The following is a 14797-nucleotide window of genomic DNA, read 5'->3' as shown; positions in this document are numbered from 1 at the left end:
GGTTATTGTGTTGTGTTTGTTTTTTCGGGTGGGTTGTTGTTGTGTGTTGTGGTAAACTAAACCATCGTCTATGACGATTGTTTGTTTGTGTTTTTTTTGGCGTTTTGAATCTCTGGGCGACCAGAAGAGGCTGCTGACCGGGGTGGAGGCGGTCCTCTGTGGGAGTTGGCTGAAGCCACTCCGTAAGAAATGTAAAAAAGGAAGTGACATCAGAGAGAAGGGGAATGAGAGTTTTGTTATGTTTAAAGTGTGTTGGTATGTGATGTGTGTGATGTTGTGTGTGTGACTGTGTTGTTGTCTGTGTGTGGTGTTATTGTTGTTTGCTCTATGTTGTGTGTGTTTGTTGTATGTGTGTGTTTGGTTATTGATGTTGTGTTTCGGCTGTTGTTGGTATGTTGTTGTGTTGTGTGTCTGCTGTGTGCTGTCTTGTGTGTGTATTGTGGTTATTTGTGTTGTTTGTGTTGTGTGTTTTTGTGTGTTGTGTGTATGATGTGTTGTATGTGTGTGTGTGTGTTTGTGTGTGTGTTGTGTGTTGTGTCTGTTGTCTGTGTGTGTGTTTGTGTTGTTGTTTGTTGATGTCTTCAACATGGCTATCCCTGCGAATCTCTTCCTGTCGGTCCTTAGCCCTCGAGCCCCTGAGAATGTACGTCGTCCACTCGCCTTAGCTCGTTCCTGCGCACGGAAAACAAACGCACCCAGAGCGAGGAGAGGAAAGGATGAAGAAGAAGAAGACGAGGAGGCCGTCTCTGCGAGAGTTACGTGTCCTATGACTGAGGTACAGACAGACTAGACTGGACCCAGACAGACGACAGACGCACTAGACAGATCAGACAGACAGACAGGCCAGAAAGACAAGGACAGCCAGACCAGACAACATGATATCCATAGAGGACAGACAGGACGAGCCAGACTAGGACAGGACATCCGGACAGGAACTAAGGACCAGGACTTGTCAGACAGACCCGGACCAGGTTTTGGAATTAGCCATATGGACAGGTTAAGTGTTATGTCGGACTCCACGGTTGTGGTTATCTCTGCTGGTGATTCACGACAGTCATGTTTTTTAACGTACCGTTCCACGTTTGGTCCCTGTCCACGCGCCGCCATAACACTTTGCACCTCACCGAAAGGTGCAGCTCCCAGCCGTCGTCACGTGACAGGTTCCTTGTTTACTGTTACACACTCTGACAGACAGACAACAGGCACAGATCAGACAGACAGGTTAGCCTTTGTTGAATGAAGTGACAGTACATGAAAGAAAGGCCAGTGTGGAACGTGTCTCACACCGTTGTCCGTGACCATTGTGTTTTCTTCTCTCACGTCACAGTCGTTACTTTAGGGTACGTCCGGCGTGCGGAAACCAGAGTTCATGCACAAAGGAATGAAACAAAGAAGAAGAGAAAATGCAGCATAAATAAAGATACGTCCGGCCAAAACAAGCCAAAGCCCACTACAACTACAAAAAGAAAGACTACTAACTAAAGAGACTTGAAGACTTTGATAGAGCCCAGAAGACGACTAATGATATGTGAAGTAGAGAAGAACTATACAGAAAAGAAAGCAAGGAAGCCCTCCGCAAATCACGCCGAAAAGAGAGCACTCACGAAGGAATACTGACCGACAGTAAATCATACGTAATATTCGAAGAAAATAAGAAACTCTCATCCTCCTCCTACTACCATCCCTCCTCCTCCTCCTCCTCCTCCCCTCCCTCCTCCTCCCCTCCTCACCTTGTTGTCTCCACACTTGGTCCCCTCGTTGACCATCCCTGGGTCGGGTACGTCTGACCCTAACATGAAGTCCACGCCGTAACATTTGGTTCCTAAGATCGGCGTGGTGATGATGGACGGCTCGATGCCGAACACCGTCACCGCCTGAACGTTGGAGCACTGCAGCTTCCCGCACAGAGCGTTTCTATGGAGACAGCAGACGCATCATTAAAACCAGGGTCATGTGATCGCATGTGTGTGTGTGTGTGTGTGTGTGTCTGTGTGTTACCTGCTCTCACACTTCTTGTAGCCGTAGTTATGGTAACCACAGTTCCCGAAGCGATCTCCTTTACTGTTGACATCTTTGAAGCAGACTTCAGGAGCCGCCTTCGCCTCTGAGGAGGATGAGGAGGAGGAGGAGATGAGGAGGAGGAGTAGGAGCGAGAGAGGAGGAAGGAGGAGGAGGGGGAGGCGGATGAGGAGGAGGAGGGAGGAAGAGTCACGTCTCTGCTCTTTAGGTGTGTTACCAGTTCTTTAGGTTCTTTAAAGTTTGTTACACAGTTCTTTAGGGTTCTTTAAAGTTTGTTACAGTTCTTTAGTGGTTCTTTAACGTTCTTTAAGGGTTTTAAGTTTGTTTTACAGTTCTTTAGGTTCTTTAAAGTTTGACAGTTCTTTACGGTTCTTAACGTTTGTTACAGTTCTTTAGGGTTTTTACAGTTCTTTAGAGGTTCTTTAAAGTTTGTTACAGTCTTAGTTCTTAGTTTGGGGACCGTTCTTTAAGGTTCTTTAAAGTTCTTTTACGGTTCTTAAAGTTTGTCGTTCTTTAGTTCTTTAAAGTTTGTTGACGTTCTTTAGGTTCTTTAAAGTTCTTTAGGGTTCTTAAAAGTTTGTTGCAGTTCTTTAGGTTCTTTAAGTTTGTGCGGTTCTTTAGGGTCTTAAGGTTTGTTGCGTTCTTAGGGTTCTTAAAGTTGTGTGCGGTCTTTTAGGGTTCTTTAAGGTTTGTTGCGTTCTTTAGGGTTCTTCTTTAAAGTTTGTTACAGTTCTTTAATGTTCTTTAAGGTTTGTTACAGTTCTTTAGGGTTCTTTAAAGTTCTTTAAGGTTGTTACAGTTCTTTAGTGTTCTTTAAGGTTTGTTACAGTTCTTTAGGGTTCTTTAAAGTTCTTTAAAGTATGTTACAGTTCTTTAGGGTTCTTTAAAGTTTCTTACAGTTCTTTAGGGTTCTTTAAGGTTTGTTACAGTTCTTTAGGGTTCTTTAAAGTTTGTTACAGTTCTTTGGGGTTCTTTAAGGTTTGTTACAGTTCTTTAGGGTTCTTTAAGGTTTGTTGCGGTTCTTTAGGGTTCTTTAAAGTTTGTTGCAGTTCTTTAGTTCTTTAGGGTTCTTTAAGGTTTGTTGCGGTTCTTTAGGGTTCTTTAAAGTTTGTTGCGGTTCTTTAGGGTTCTTTAAGGTTTGTTGCGGTTCTTTAGGATTCTTTAAAGTTTGTTGCGGTTCTTTAGGGTTCTTTAAAGTACACAGTGAAGGACGTACTGGATCCAAAGATGGCCTGACACTGTCCGTCGTAGTGCTGACACTTCCCGTTATAACAGAAGGCCTGACTGTTCCTGCAGGGCTGACCGTTCTGGAAGACACCACCGAAGAAGAAGAGTCAGACAGACAGGTGAGGCAGACGGGAAGAGTGAGAGGCAGACAGACAGGTAAGTGTCTCACCTGGACGAAGACGTCGCTCTGACAGAGCGATGAGGAGCCGTTGCAGTACTCATTTAGATCACACTCGTCTGTACTGGCACGACACACTGTTCCACCTGGACTGAACTGAAACACACGCACACACACACACACACACACACACACGTGTCTAGCAGGTTAAAGGTGACATGTGTGTTAACATGTGCTGAGTCACTGGAGGTCAAAGGTCACGTCATACCTGACACTTGGAGCAGCACTCTCCATACGCACACTGAGCTCCAGCCTTCAGCTTACAGGTCTGAAACTCACAGCAGGGGTCCTCCTCACACTCCTGACACACACACACACACACACACACACACGTTACTTCCTGTTTACATCCACCAAAGCATCATGGGAGCTGTAGTTGTTGTGCACAGACCGCCTGTGATCCGCAGTCACACTCCTCGCCCATGTCCACCAGCCGGTTCCCACAGAAGGGGGCGCTGTAGGCCTCGTCTGGCCGCGGGACGTTCAGGAGACACGAGCCGCCCGTCAACAAGATCATCTTCTCAAAGTCATCAGCACTGCAGCTGCTGAAGTTCCTGGATCCTCTGCAGGTGGACGAGGAGACAGGTGATGTCACAGATATACAGCAAGTGTGACACCTGTGTGCGTGTGTGTGCGTGTGTGTGTGTGTGTCTCACGTGGCTCCAGAGTTCATGATGCAGGCGGGGACGGGGCACGTGCAGGAGCGTCCGTCGTCGTGGTTCATGCCGAGGTTGTGACCGAGCTCGTGAGCCACGATGGAGGCGAACGACGGCACGTTGTTGTTGGTGAACTGAAGAGAGACGGATTTATTCAAACAAGACGCGCTCCATGCTTTGAGTTTACTAACTTTTCTGTACGACCTGAACGCAGCATTAGTTTGTGAAGAGAAAGACAGGTGAGTCAGCCAATAAGAAGAGAGCATACCGCGTTGATCCCGCCCCCGTGGCTCCTGGAGCAGACTGTGGAGACGAAGGCCATCCCAGCTGTTCCCCCAAAGCTCTTCTTCCTGCAACGACGTCACCATCACGTCATCATCACCGAGGTCATCATTATCCTGTGTGTGTGTGTGTGTGTGTGTGTGTGTGTGTGTGTGTGTGTACTCACAGGATGAGTTGCGCTGAGTCGTGCCGGCGGCGGGTAACCAGGTTTCCTTCCCTCCACTGAGTGAAACGACTCAGCACTTCTCCGGCTGCTCCTTCAGTGCTGATCAAGTTCTGCTGAGTCCAGATCTCCAGACCAACCAACACCACCCGAATGTTCAGCTGCATGTAGATCTGCACACACACACACACACACACACACACACACACACACACGTTAATGAATCTTTGGCGACTCGTCGTGAAATGATCAGTGTGTTCATGCTGCGTTTACTCACGCTGTCTATCAGGTTGGCCAGATGAACCATCTCCTCCCTCACTGCGGTCTCATTCCTGTTCATGTAATTATACTGAAGGAAGGAAGGAACATTAACGAAGTGTCCTTGTGTTTAAAGGAACAGTTCAGTACAGAGTGCTTATTTAAAGCTATCTGTTACCCTGTCATAGTCGACGACTAGCAGCAGCTCCACATAGTGAGTCTGATGGAGGACAGCTCGCTTCATCTGAAAAACACAAAGAAAATACTTTAACAAACACAGTGTGTGTGTGTGTGTGTGTGTGTGTGTGTACCCACCCTGCTGTGTTGTCTGTGGTGGATTTCCTCTGGTCTGTACTGAGCATGCTCCGTGGCGTTGTTGTGGTTGTGCTCATCATCATGCGGCGTGCCACACCCTCTGGGCTGTGATGTCACATCCTGCAGGCGGTACACCAGGTGCTGCTCGGGGGCGGAGTCTAACGGCTCTATGCCGTAACTATCATCAGTGAGATGCAACACACCTCTGAACAAAGAGACCACAGATTCAGTCTGTGTCTCAGAGACTACGTCCAGGTTTTAGACAGTCTGCGGGGACGTCACAGAGACTCTGTCCAGGTTTTAGTGGGTGTACGTGTGTGTGTGTGTGTGTGTGTGTGTGTGTGTCATCCACCACAGTAATTACTGAGAAATCACACAAACTGAAACAGCAGGGTGGACATCACACACACACACACACACACACCATCTGTGAAGAGAATATTAATAGGACACTAACTGTGTCCTTGAGAGAAAGAGGAGTGTGTACAGTGTGTACTGTATAACGACCCACAGGTGTCCTTAACGACCCACAGGTGTCCTTAACGACCCACAGGTGTCCTTAACGACCCACAGGTGTCCTTAATGACCCTCAGAGGTAAATACTTGCCTCTTGGATGAGACGAGGAACGTCTTCAACACATCCAGTCGACTACAAGAATGTTCAACAAGCTGTACTGTCACATTATGTCACACATATGAACTAACTTTAGAACTTCCTGTTTCAAAATAAGAGTCAGAAGCTTCTCAGATCATCACTGCAGATGAAGAGAGTCCAGGTAAGGCTGTGTGTGTGTGTGTGTGTGTGTGTGTGTGTGTGTGTGTGTGTTTGTGTGTGTGACCTGAGGCCGTTGCAGATGCTCATAGCAGCAGAAGAACCCTCCATGTCCTGAACGTAGCCCTGATAGTGACAGTGGTTCTACAACAACAACACACAGAGAGGGGGGATATTACAGCGAGCACCAGCAGGGGGCGCTGTGCTCCGTGCTTACAGAAACAGTGAACAGTTTGAATGGGGGAAAAGAAGAAGAGACGTCAGCTTCACTGGAATATAAAACCATGTTTGTAATAATATTGTAAACATATTCAGTCTCTGGGGGTTAAACTGTGTGTGTGATTTGAGGACCTAAGTGAGAGCAGTCTACAGACACACGAGTCCCAGAGGACTTCCTGTATGTGTGAGAGAGTTTAGACGAACTGATTCTGATTTCTTTCTTCGTATACGTGTCAGAATATGTGATATTATATTGATATATTATGACCTTAACGAGCCACAGGTGTCCTTAATGACCCTCTTAACGACCCACAGGTGTCCTTAACGACCCACAGGTGTCCTTAATGACCCTTTTAACGACCCACAGGTGTCCTTAACGACCCACAGGTGACCTTAACGACCCACAGGTGACCTTAACGACCCACAGGTGTCCTTAACGACCCACAGGTGACCTTAACGACCCACAGGTGTCCTTAATGACCCTCTTAACGACCCACAGGTGTCCTTAATGACCCATAGGTGTCCTTAATGACCCTCTTAACGACCCACAGGTGACCTTAACGACCCACAGGTGTCCTTAACGACCGTCTTAATGACCCACAGGTGACCCTAACAACCGCAGGTGTAAACCTTTATATTATTGGATTATTTCCGCTGTTGTATATTTTATATCCTGTAATCATAATGAATCAAATCATTGTTTCTTTTAACACTTTAGAAACAGTAAACTGGAGACACCTGAAGTTCAGACTCCGTCCAGCAGAGGGTGTAAGAAACCTTCAGTATGTTGAGTCGACCTTTATCTCAGCGTGAAGTGAATATTCATTAATAATTATGAATAATTATGAATATTCATTAATATTTATGAACACTTATGAATACTTATTAATATATACGGTGAGTAAAGGTGACAGGACTCAGCGAAGACTGAACCATCATATGAACCATGTGACATCCTGTCAGCTGACTCAGCTGTATGTTGATGTTGTAAACTTTATTTATAGAAGCCAAAAAAAGGACAGAGAGAGGACAGAGAGGACAGAGAGGACAGAAAGAGGACAGAGAGAGGACAGCGAGAGGACAGAGAGAGGACAGAAAGAGGACAGAAAGAGGACAGAGAGGACAGAGAGAGAGGACAGAGAGAAGACAGAGAGGACAGAAAGAGGACAGAGAGAAGACAGAGAGAAGACAGAGAGAGAACAGAGAGAGGACAGAGAGGACAGAAAGAGGACAGAGAGGGCAGAGAGAACAGAGAGAGGACAGAGAGGACAGAGAGAACAGAGAGAGGACAGAGAGGACAGAGAGAACAGAGAGATGACAGAGAGAAGACAGAGAGGACAGAGAGAACAGAGAGAGGACAGAGAGGACAGAGAGAACAGAGAGATGACAGAGAGAAGACAGAGAGGACAGAGAGAGGACAGAGAGAGGAAAGAGAGAAGACAGAGAGGACAGAGAAAGGACAGAGAGAGGACAGAAAGAGGACAGAGAGGGGACAGAGAGAGGACAGAAAGAGGACACAGAGAGAGGACAGAGAGAGGACAGAAAGAGGACAGAAAGAGGACAGAAAGAGGACAGAGAGGACAGAAAGAGGACAGAAAGAGGACAGAGAGAGGACCTCGGGCTGAAGACAGGAAGTCATCATCGTGTCTCGGACGTTTTTTTTTAGCTCTTTTTCTTCTTCTGTTGTTTCTTTTGAATTCACTGACTCATCTTTCACTTCCTGTTGCTGTTCATCATCTGAAGCTGTGATTGGACCATCACAGGGTGCTGTCACTTCCTGTCTGCTCAGAGAGGAGGGTTTAAAACGTCTTCTATGTCCACGTCGCTGCTGATTGGCTAATGTCCACCAAACAAACGTGTGTGTGTGTGTGAGTGTGTTACCTGTACAGGTGGTCTGGATGTGATCAGTGATCCATTGTGACTGTAGGAGAACACGGTGAAGTCTGCAGGAAGCAGCAACCTGAAAACAGCAACAACACGTGTCAAACCTCCAGCTGCTGTTAGCTCAGTTTGAATGGCAGAGGAGAAGAGAGTGAAGAGGACGCTGACGGAGGAAGCTAAGAAGAGAAAAGGAGAGAGTGAGCGAGCAAGAAGCCGCCGGACAAGAGTAAATGTGGGACTGACTTTTAGTGGTTGGTGAGAGCTTGGTGAAATAAAAGGCTGAAAGACAGACGCCGAGCTGGGCTGACTGCTGCTGGACTAGGCAGTGAGATCAGCTGCTGCTGGGTCTGGTTCTGGTTCTGGGCTGACTGCTGCTGGACTAGGCAGTGAGATCAGCTGCTGCTGGGTCTGGTTCTGGTTCTGGGCTGACTGCTGCTGGACTAGGCAGTGAGATCAGCTGCTGCTGGGTCTGGTTCTGGTTCTGGGCTGACTGCTGCTGGACTAGGCAGTGAGATCAGCTGCTGCTGGGTCTGGTTCTGGTTCTGGGCTGACTGCTGCTGGACTAGGCAGTGAGATCAGCTGCTGCTGGGTCTGGTTCTGGTGCTGGGCTGACTGCTGCTGGACTAGTCAGTGAGATCAGCTGCTGCTGGGTCTGGTTCTGGTTCTGGGCTGACTGCTGCTGGACTAGGCAGTGAGATCAGCTGCTGCTGGGTCTGGTTCTGGTTCTGGGCTGACTGCTGCTGGACTAGGCAGTGAGATCAGCTGCTGCTGGGTCTGGTTCTGGTTCTGGGCTGACTGCTGCTGGACTAGGCAGTGAGATCAGCTGCTGCTGGGTCTGGTTCTGGTTCTGGGCTGACTGCTGCTGGACTAGGCAGTGATATCAGCTGCTGCTGGGGACCTGGATGATGATTGGTCATCAGTAATGTAATCAGAGTAAATACTCGAGTACAGCTGAGCATAGTTACACAGTGGATCTAGATGAAGACATTAGGAAGGACAGGGGCAGGTGACATTACATTTCACTTCTCACACTGATTTTTATAACCGATATATAAAATAACATGTTGTTTGATCAAAGTGTTATCAGGTCTGATGATGTCACTGACGCTGCTGATGGACGAATCAGCTCTGAGTTTACATCAACAGGACTGATCGTCTCTCTGCTCTCAGTATCTGCCTGCTGGGAACAAACTGATAAAGTTCAGTTTGAATCAGGAAGTGGTTTGATAACCACGAACAAAACAAAGATAATGAAATGAATCATCATCCCAGCAGCCAATCATCATCCAGGTCCCCAGCAGCCAATCATCATCCAGGTCTCCAGCAGCCAATCATCATCCAGGTCCCCAGCAGCCAATCATCATCCAGGTCCCCAGCAGCCAATCATCATCCAGGTCCCCAGCAGCCAATCATCATCCAGGTCCCCAGCAGCCAATCATCATCCAGGTCCCCAGCAGCCAATCATCATCCAGGTCCCCAGCAGCCAATCATCATCCAGGTCCCCAGCAGCCAATCATCATCCAGGTCCCCAGCAGCCAATCATCATCCAGGTCCCCAGCAGCCAATCATCATCCAGGTCCCCAGCAGCCAATCATCATCCAGGTCCCCAGCAGCCAATCATCATCCAGGTCCCCAGCAGCCAATCATCATCCAGGTCCCCAGCAGCCAATCATCATCCAGGTCCCCAGCAGCCAATCATCATCCAGGTCCCCAGCAGCCAATCATCATCCAGGTCCCCAGCAGCCAATCATCATCCAGGTCCCCAGCAGCCAATCATCATCCAGGTCCCCAGCAGCCAATCATCATCCAGGTCCCCAGCAGCCAATCATCATCCAGGTCCCCAGCAGCCAATCATCATCCAGGTCCCCAGCAGCCAATCATCATCCAGGTCCCCAGCAGCCAATCATCATCCAGGTCCCCAGCAGCCAATCATCATCCAGGTCCCCAGCAGCAGCTGATCTCACTGCCTAGTCCAGCAGCAGTCAGCCCAGCTCGGCGTCTGTCTTTCAGCCTTTTATTTCACCAAGCTCTCACCAACCACTAAAAGTCAGTCCCACATTTACTCTTGTCCGGCGGCTTCTTGCTCGCTCACTCTCTCCTTTTCTCTTCTTAGCTTCCTCCGTCAGCGTCCTCTTCACTCTCTCCTCTGCCATTATGTCCATAGAGGCTGTTGACATGTTGACATGTTGACATGTTGACATGTGTGTTGAACTTACTCGTTTCTCTCCAGGTGAATGACACGATCGTTTCCGTCCACGCTGATGACGTAAGACACCTGAGAGACAACGGAGGACTCGTTAGTCACATCAATGAAATTGTGATGGAGCCGAGAGGTCGGGCATGATCCCGCCTACAGATCCAGAGATTGACAGGAGCCATGAGAGAGATGTGTGACAGGTGTGACATCATACAGGTGTGACATCATACAGGTGTGACATCATACAGGTGTGAACAGGAAGCTTCAGAGAGAGGCTAAAAAGTAAAAGTCCAAAAACTGAAAAACTAACTAAACTCCAAGGTCACCTGAGCCTGACTCACCTGGCAGACATTCACAGAGTGTGTGTGTGTTCACCCACGCTGTCATCACATACCTGCTGGTAGCTGCAGCTATAACACACACACACACACACAGTGTGAAGTGCATCAGGACAGGAAGTCAGCAGTGGACTACATCACCCAGCTGCCAACAGCAGCTCCTCTGTCCTCTAACCCAGCGGGGGTCAAAGGTCGACACATCAGGCCTTTTTAACTGGTTATGTCATCAAATCTTTAGCCTAGCTTAGCATAAAGACTGGAAACAGAGGTTAACTGTTAGCCAGCGCTTCAGACAGTCTTCACTGACTGTGACTAAATGTGGAATCATTTAAAGACTTCGTCGTTAGGGACACCTGTGGGTCGTTAGGGACACCTGTGGGTCGTTAGGGACACCTGTGAGTCATTAAGGACACCTGTGAGTCGTTAGGGACACCTGTGGGTCGTTAGGGACACCTGTGAGTCGTTAGGGACACCTGTGAGTCGTTAAGGTCACCTGTGGGACACACATTCCAACATGCTGTCATGTGTTGTTGTTATACAGACATGATAATCTGTTAATCACATCTGGACAGAGCCAGGCTAGCCCCTGCTTCCAGTCTTTGTGCTAAGCTAAGCTAAGCTAAGCTAAGCTAAGCTAAGCTAAGCAGCTGTGGGCTGCAGATGGAACTGAGAAAAACATGGCCCACACACACACACACACACACACACACACACACACACACACCTCCTAATATCATACTTGGACACAGCCTCACTCCCTCTGAGCGCTCTCATCTCACCACAGTGTTGAACATGTTCCAACATGCAGGGCGGGGAAGAAGATGACAGCAGAGGAAACACACACACACACACACACACACACACACACACACACACACACACACACACACACACAGATTAATTCCTCCTGTTTGTGTGTTTTAAGGTGGTCCTATGACATGAACTGTCCACACTGAGCAGAGGAAGCTCACTTCCACCTTAACAGTTTCATTACAGACAGAATGACTTCATGTTGGAGCTCCTCGTTAACAAACAACCTCTGTGCAGCTGAAGTGACACAACCTGCAGTTCCTCTAACGTCCACCTGAGGCTGGCTCCAGAAGTGAGTCAGTCTCCATAAGTCCCCATGTCCAAATGTCCAATGTCCAACTTCACAGCAGAAATAAACATGTTTACAGCCTGGTACAAAAAACAGTTTTGGTCTCTGTAGCTAATTTCCCCGTTCATGACAACTGTACTGAGCTAACAACATGCTAACAGCGAGCTAACACTAAATACTGGAGCTCTTGATTTTGGGCGTCACAGTTTTTGTCTTCATGCTGCTGACACAGCGAGCGTGGAGTGAGGTCACACATACAGGAAGTGGACCTGACTGTGCGTTTTCTGAAGGTCAGAGGTCACACGAAGCAGAGGCAGGAAAACAAACACCAGTACCTGATTGGGCGGTTTCCCGTCTACATCCCGCCGCAGCCTGCCTCCTATTGGTCGAGGGACGGTCAGCTGATAGGAAGAGAGGTGTTCTGTCTGCTCCGAGTCTGCAGGAGGAAACAGTCAGTCAGCTCAAAGTACTCGAGTAAATGTACTGTACTGTTATATCTAAATGTAAACAGTTTGTGTTTCTACTTCCTGCTGCTAGCGTAACTAAGGAGGTTAGCGTAGCTGCTACAGGAAGTATCCAAGATGGAGCTTTTTGTAGTCCATCTTCTGAACTTTGTAGTTTCACCAGTAACACTGTCCGTCACACCTTTCCTCAGGTGAGAAGATGAAATCCAACCTGCAGCAGCACAGAGCAGGCAGGTGGACTCACCTCCACACCTCCTTAGCTTCAACCAGCTGCTGCTAACTGAACCGTCACATGATTCCAACACGTCTCCACCCGTCACGTCCGCCTCCACCCTCTGAATCACACCCTCCCTCAAACTTCTTCTTCCTACGTTTCCTCAACGTTTCCTCAACGTTTCCTCAACGTTTCCTCAAAGTTCTGCTGTCAGCACTTCATGCAGGGTCACCTCAGGTCATTCGGAGCCTTCACACAGCAGCAACAAGTCTCTGCAGACAGGACGTGTCCAAACATGGAGGCCGGGTCAGAACGCGAACCCGACCGAGTCGGTTTGAGGTCAAAGGTCAAAGTTCTGTTAACCTGCTGATCAGTGACGATTACTCTAATCTGATCTCATTTACTCTGTGCCGACTTTCTCCTCTGAAACCACAGAGATGAAAATCTGAAGAAGTCCTCACGACAAATACAGCACACAGAGTACACAGAGTACACAGAGTACACAGAGCACACAGAGTACACAGAGTACACAGAGCACACACAGTACACAGAGCACACAGAGCACACAGAGCACACAGAGCACACAGAGCACACAGAGCACACAGAGTACAGGTGTGACCACAGACAAACTTCCCTTACAAATTCCTGTTTTTCTGCCCTCATTAAATCTTTGTTCTGTCAACATTAACTGCTCACTCAGCTCCTGTTCTGGCACGACACTGGCTCTGCTACCCGCCCCCGGGCCTGTCAACCTCTTCTTCTTCTTCTTCTTCTGGTCCAAAACACCTGTGGTACAAACACTAACACTCCCCCGGGGCTCTGAGCTCACAGTCCAACAGGGAATAACGTGACAGTACCAAGGTGATTTACAGACTTCATGATGGACAGACGGTGGATTCTATCACACGTCATGTTGCTTTAATTTGATTCACTGGTTTGTGTCTTCATAGGTGTGTGTGTGTGTGTGTGTGTGTGTGTGTGTGTGTGTGTGTGTGTGTGTGTGTGTTCTGGCCTCTCGCTCGAGCAGGTTGAGCATTAAGCAGCTTAGCGTCGTTGGCTGCCTTCAGCTCTCGATGCTGACGGGAAGTAAACCCTGTTCAACCCACGAGTCTGACTGTGTGTGTGTGTGTGTGTGTGTGTTGGAAACAGTCTGAATCACATTTACAAGAACCAGCAGCAGTTTTTCACACAGTACTTTCCCTGAACGATGACTCACTGTGTGAATCTGCTTCACCACAGTGAGACTGAAACGTTAAACTACCGTCTGTGACTTCCTGTTGATCCACACTGACCTGTGATCAGCTGAACGGTGTCTCTGTCATTCTACGTCTGTTCTCACACTATGTAACTTTGGGCTCCGGGTCGGGAGAAGTACGTAACGCTTTACGGCATTAGTTCAGTTTGAGGCATATACCCTCCTCACCCTCAGTGTATACCCTCAGTGTATACCCTCAGTGTATACCCTCAGTGTATACCCTCAGTGTGTACCCTCAGTGTGTTCCCTCCTCACCCTCAGTGTGTTTCCTCCTCACCCTCAGTGTGTACCCTCCTCACCATCAGTGTGTACCCTCAGTGTATACCCTCCTCACCCTCAGTGTATACCCTCCTCACCCTCAGTGTATACCCTCAGCACCCTCAGTGTATACCCTCAGTGTATACCCTCAGTGTGTACCCTCCTCACCCTCAGTGTGTACCCTCCTCATCCCCTCAGTGTGTACCCTCCTCACCCTCAGTGTGTTCCCTCCTCACCCTCAGTGTGTACCCTCATCAGTGTGTACCCTCCTCACCCTCAGTGTGTACTCTCCTCACCCTCAGTGTATACTCTCCTCACCCTCAGTGTGTACCCTCCTCACCCTCAGTGTGTACCCTCCTCACCCTCAGTGTGTACCCTCATCACCCCCTCAGTGTGTACCCTCCTCACCCCCTCAGTGTGTACCCTCCTCACCCTCAGTGTGTACCCTCCTCACCTCTGCACTGTGAGTTTCCGCTCAGCAGCAGTAGTAGGCAGCAGATCTCCAGCAGCTTCACTCTTCCTCCCATCATCATCATCATCATCTTCTTCTTCTTCTTCTTCTTCTGGACAAATTAAATGTCACCGTGCAGCTCTCCTCTCTTTCTTTCTTCTTCGTGGTTTTATTACTGTAGTTTTCGCGGTAGTCTTGCAGCCCCGCAGAGCTTCATGCTAAACGCCCCGGAGAGCTTTTCTTCCTCGGCCGAGCCATTCCCGTCCCAGCTGATGATCCACGGTCACCGGCGGGTTACCGGATCAAAATGTCTCCCGCGGCTCTTCCGGTGTCAATGTGTGAATTCACACAGAGCCTGTCTCAATGTGAGTGTCCAACACGAGCTGTCCAAAGTCTGTCCTCACCGTGTGGACATTTCTCTGCCTGTAAACTCGACTGGAATCTAAACCAGGCTGAAGCTGGCGGAAACACCGCCGCTTCCGGCGAGACACTTCAAAATAAGAGCTACAAATAATGCTCCTGTTCATTTAAACAGTCTGCGGGGACGTCAC

The 14797-nt window shown here is 48.5% G+C and overlaps 1 protein-coding gene across 1 annotated transcript; it reads right to left on the bottom strand.

The window, feature by feature from the left end:
- Positions 1–1724: 1724 nt before the first annotated feature.
- On the bottom strand, positions 1725–14716 carry LOC104936535 (disintegrin and metalloproteinase domain-containing protein 9; the record flags this gene model as incomplete). The annotated part of the gene is made up of 17 exons (XM_027276041.1): positions 14250–14716; positions 11940–12040; positions 10187–10245; positions 7971–8049; positions 5938–6014; positions 5099–5303; positions 4962–5027; positions 4803–4874; positions 4529–4698; positions 4349–4430; positions 4081–4214; positions 3816–3987; positions 3633–3725; positions 3416–3520; positions 3236–3326; positions 1999–2104; positions 1725–1914 (listed from the first exon to the last, which is right to left on the bottom strand). Coding segments are annotated over exons 1-17 (1890 nt in total), but the record flags the coding sequence as incomplete, so codon positions are not given.
- Between the last annotated feature and the right edge of the window lie 81 nt (positions 14717–14797).

The sequence above is a fragment of the Larimichthys crocea genome, unplaced genomic scaffold (assembly GCF_000972845.2).
Source record: "Larimichthys crocea isolate SSNF unplaced genomic scaffold, L_crocea_2.0 scaffold283, whole genome shotgun sequence".
In the NCBI taxonomy this organism is placed as follows: Eukaryota; Metazoa; Chordata; class Actinopteri; family Sciaenidae; genus Larimichthys; species Larimichthys crocea.
This window is presented reverse-complemented; position numbering and strand designations above follow the sequence as displayed.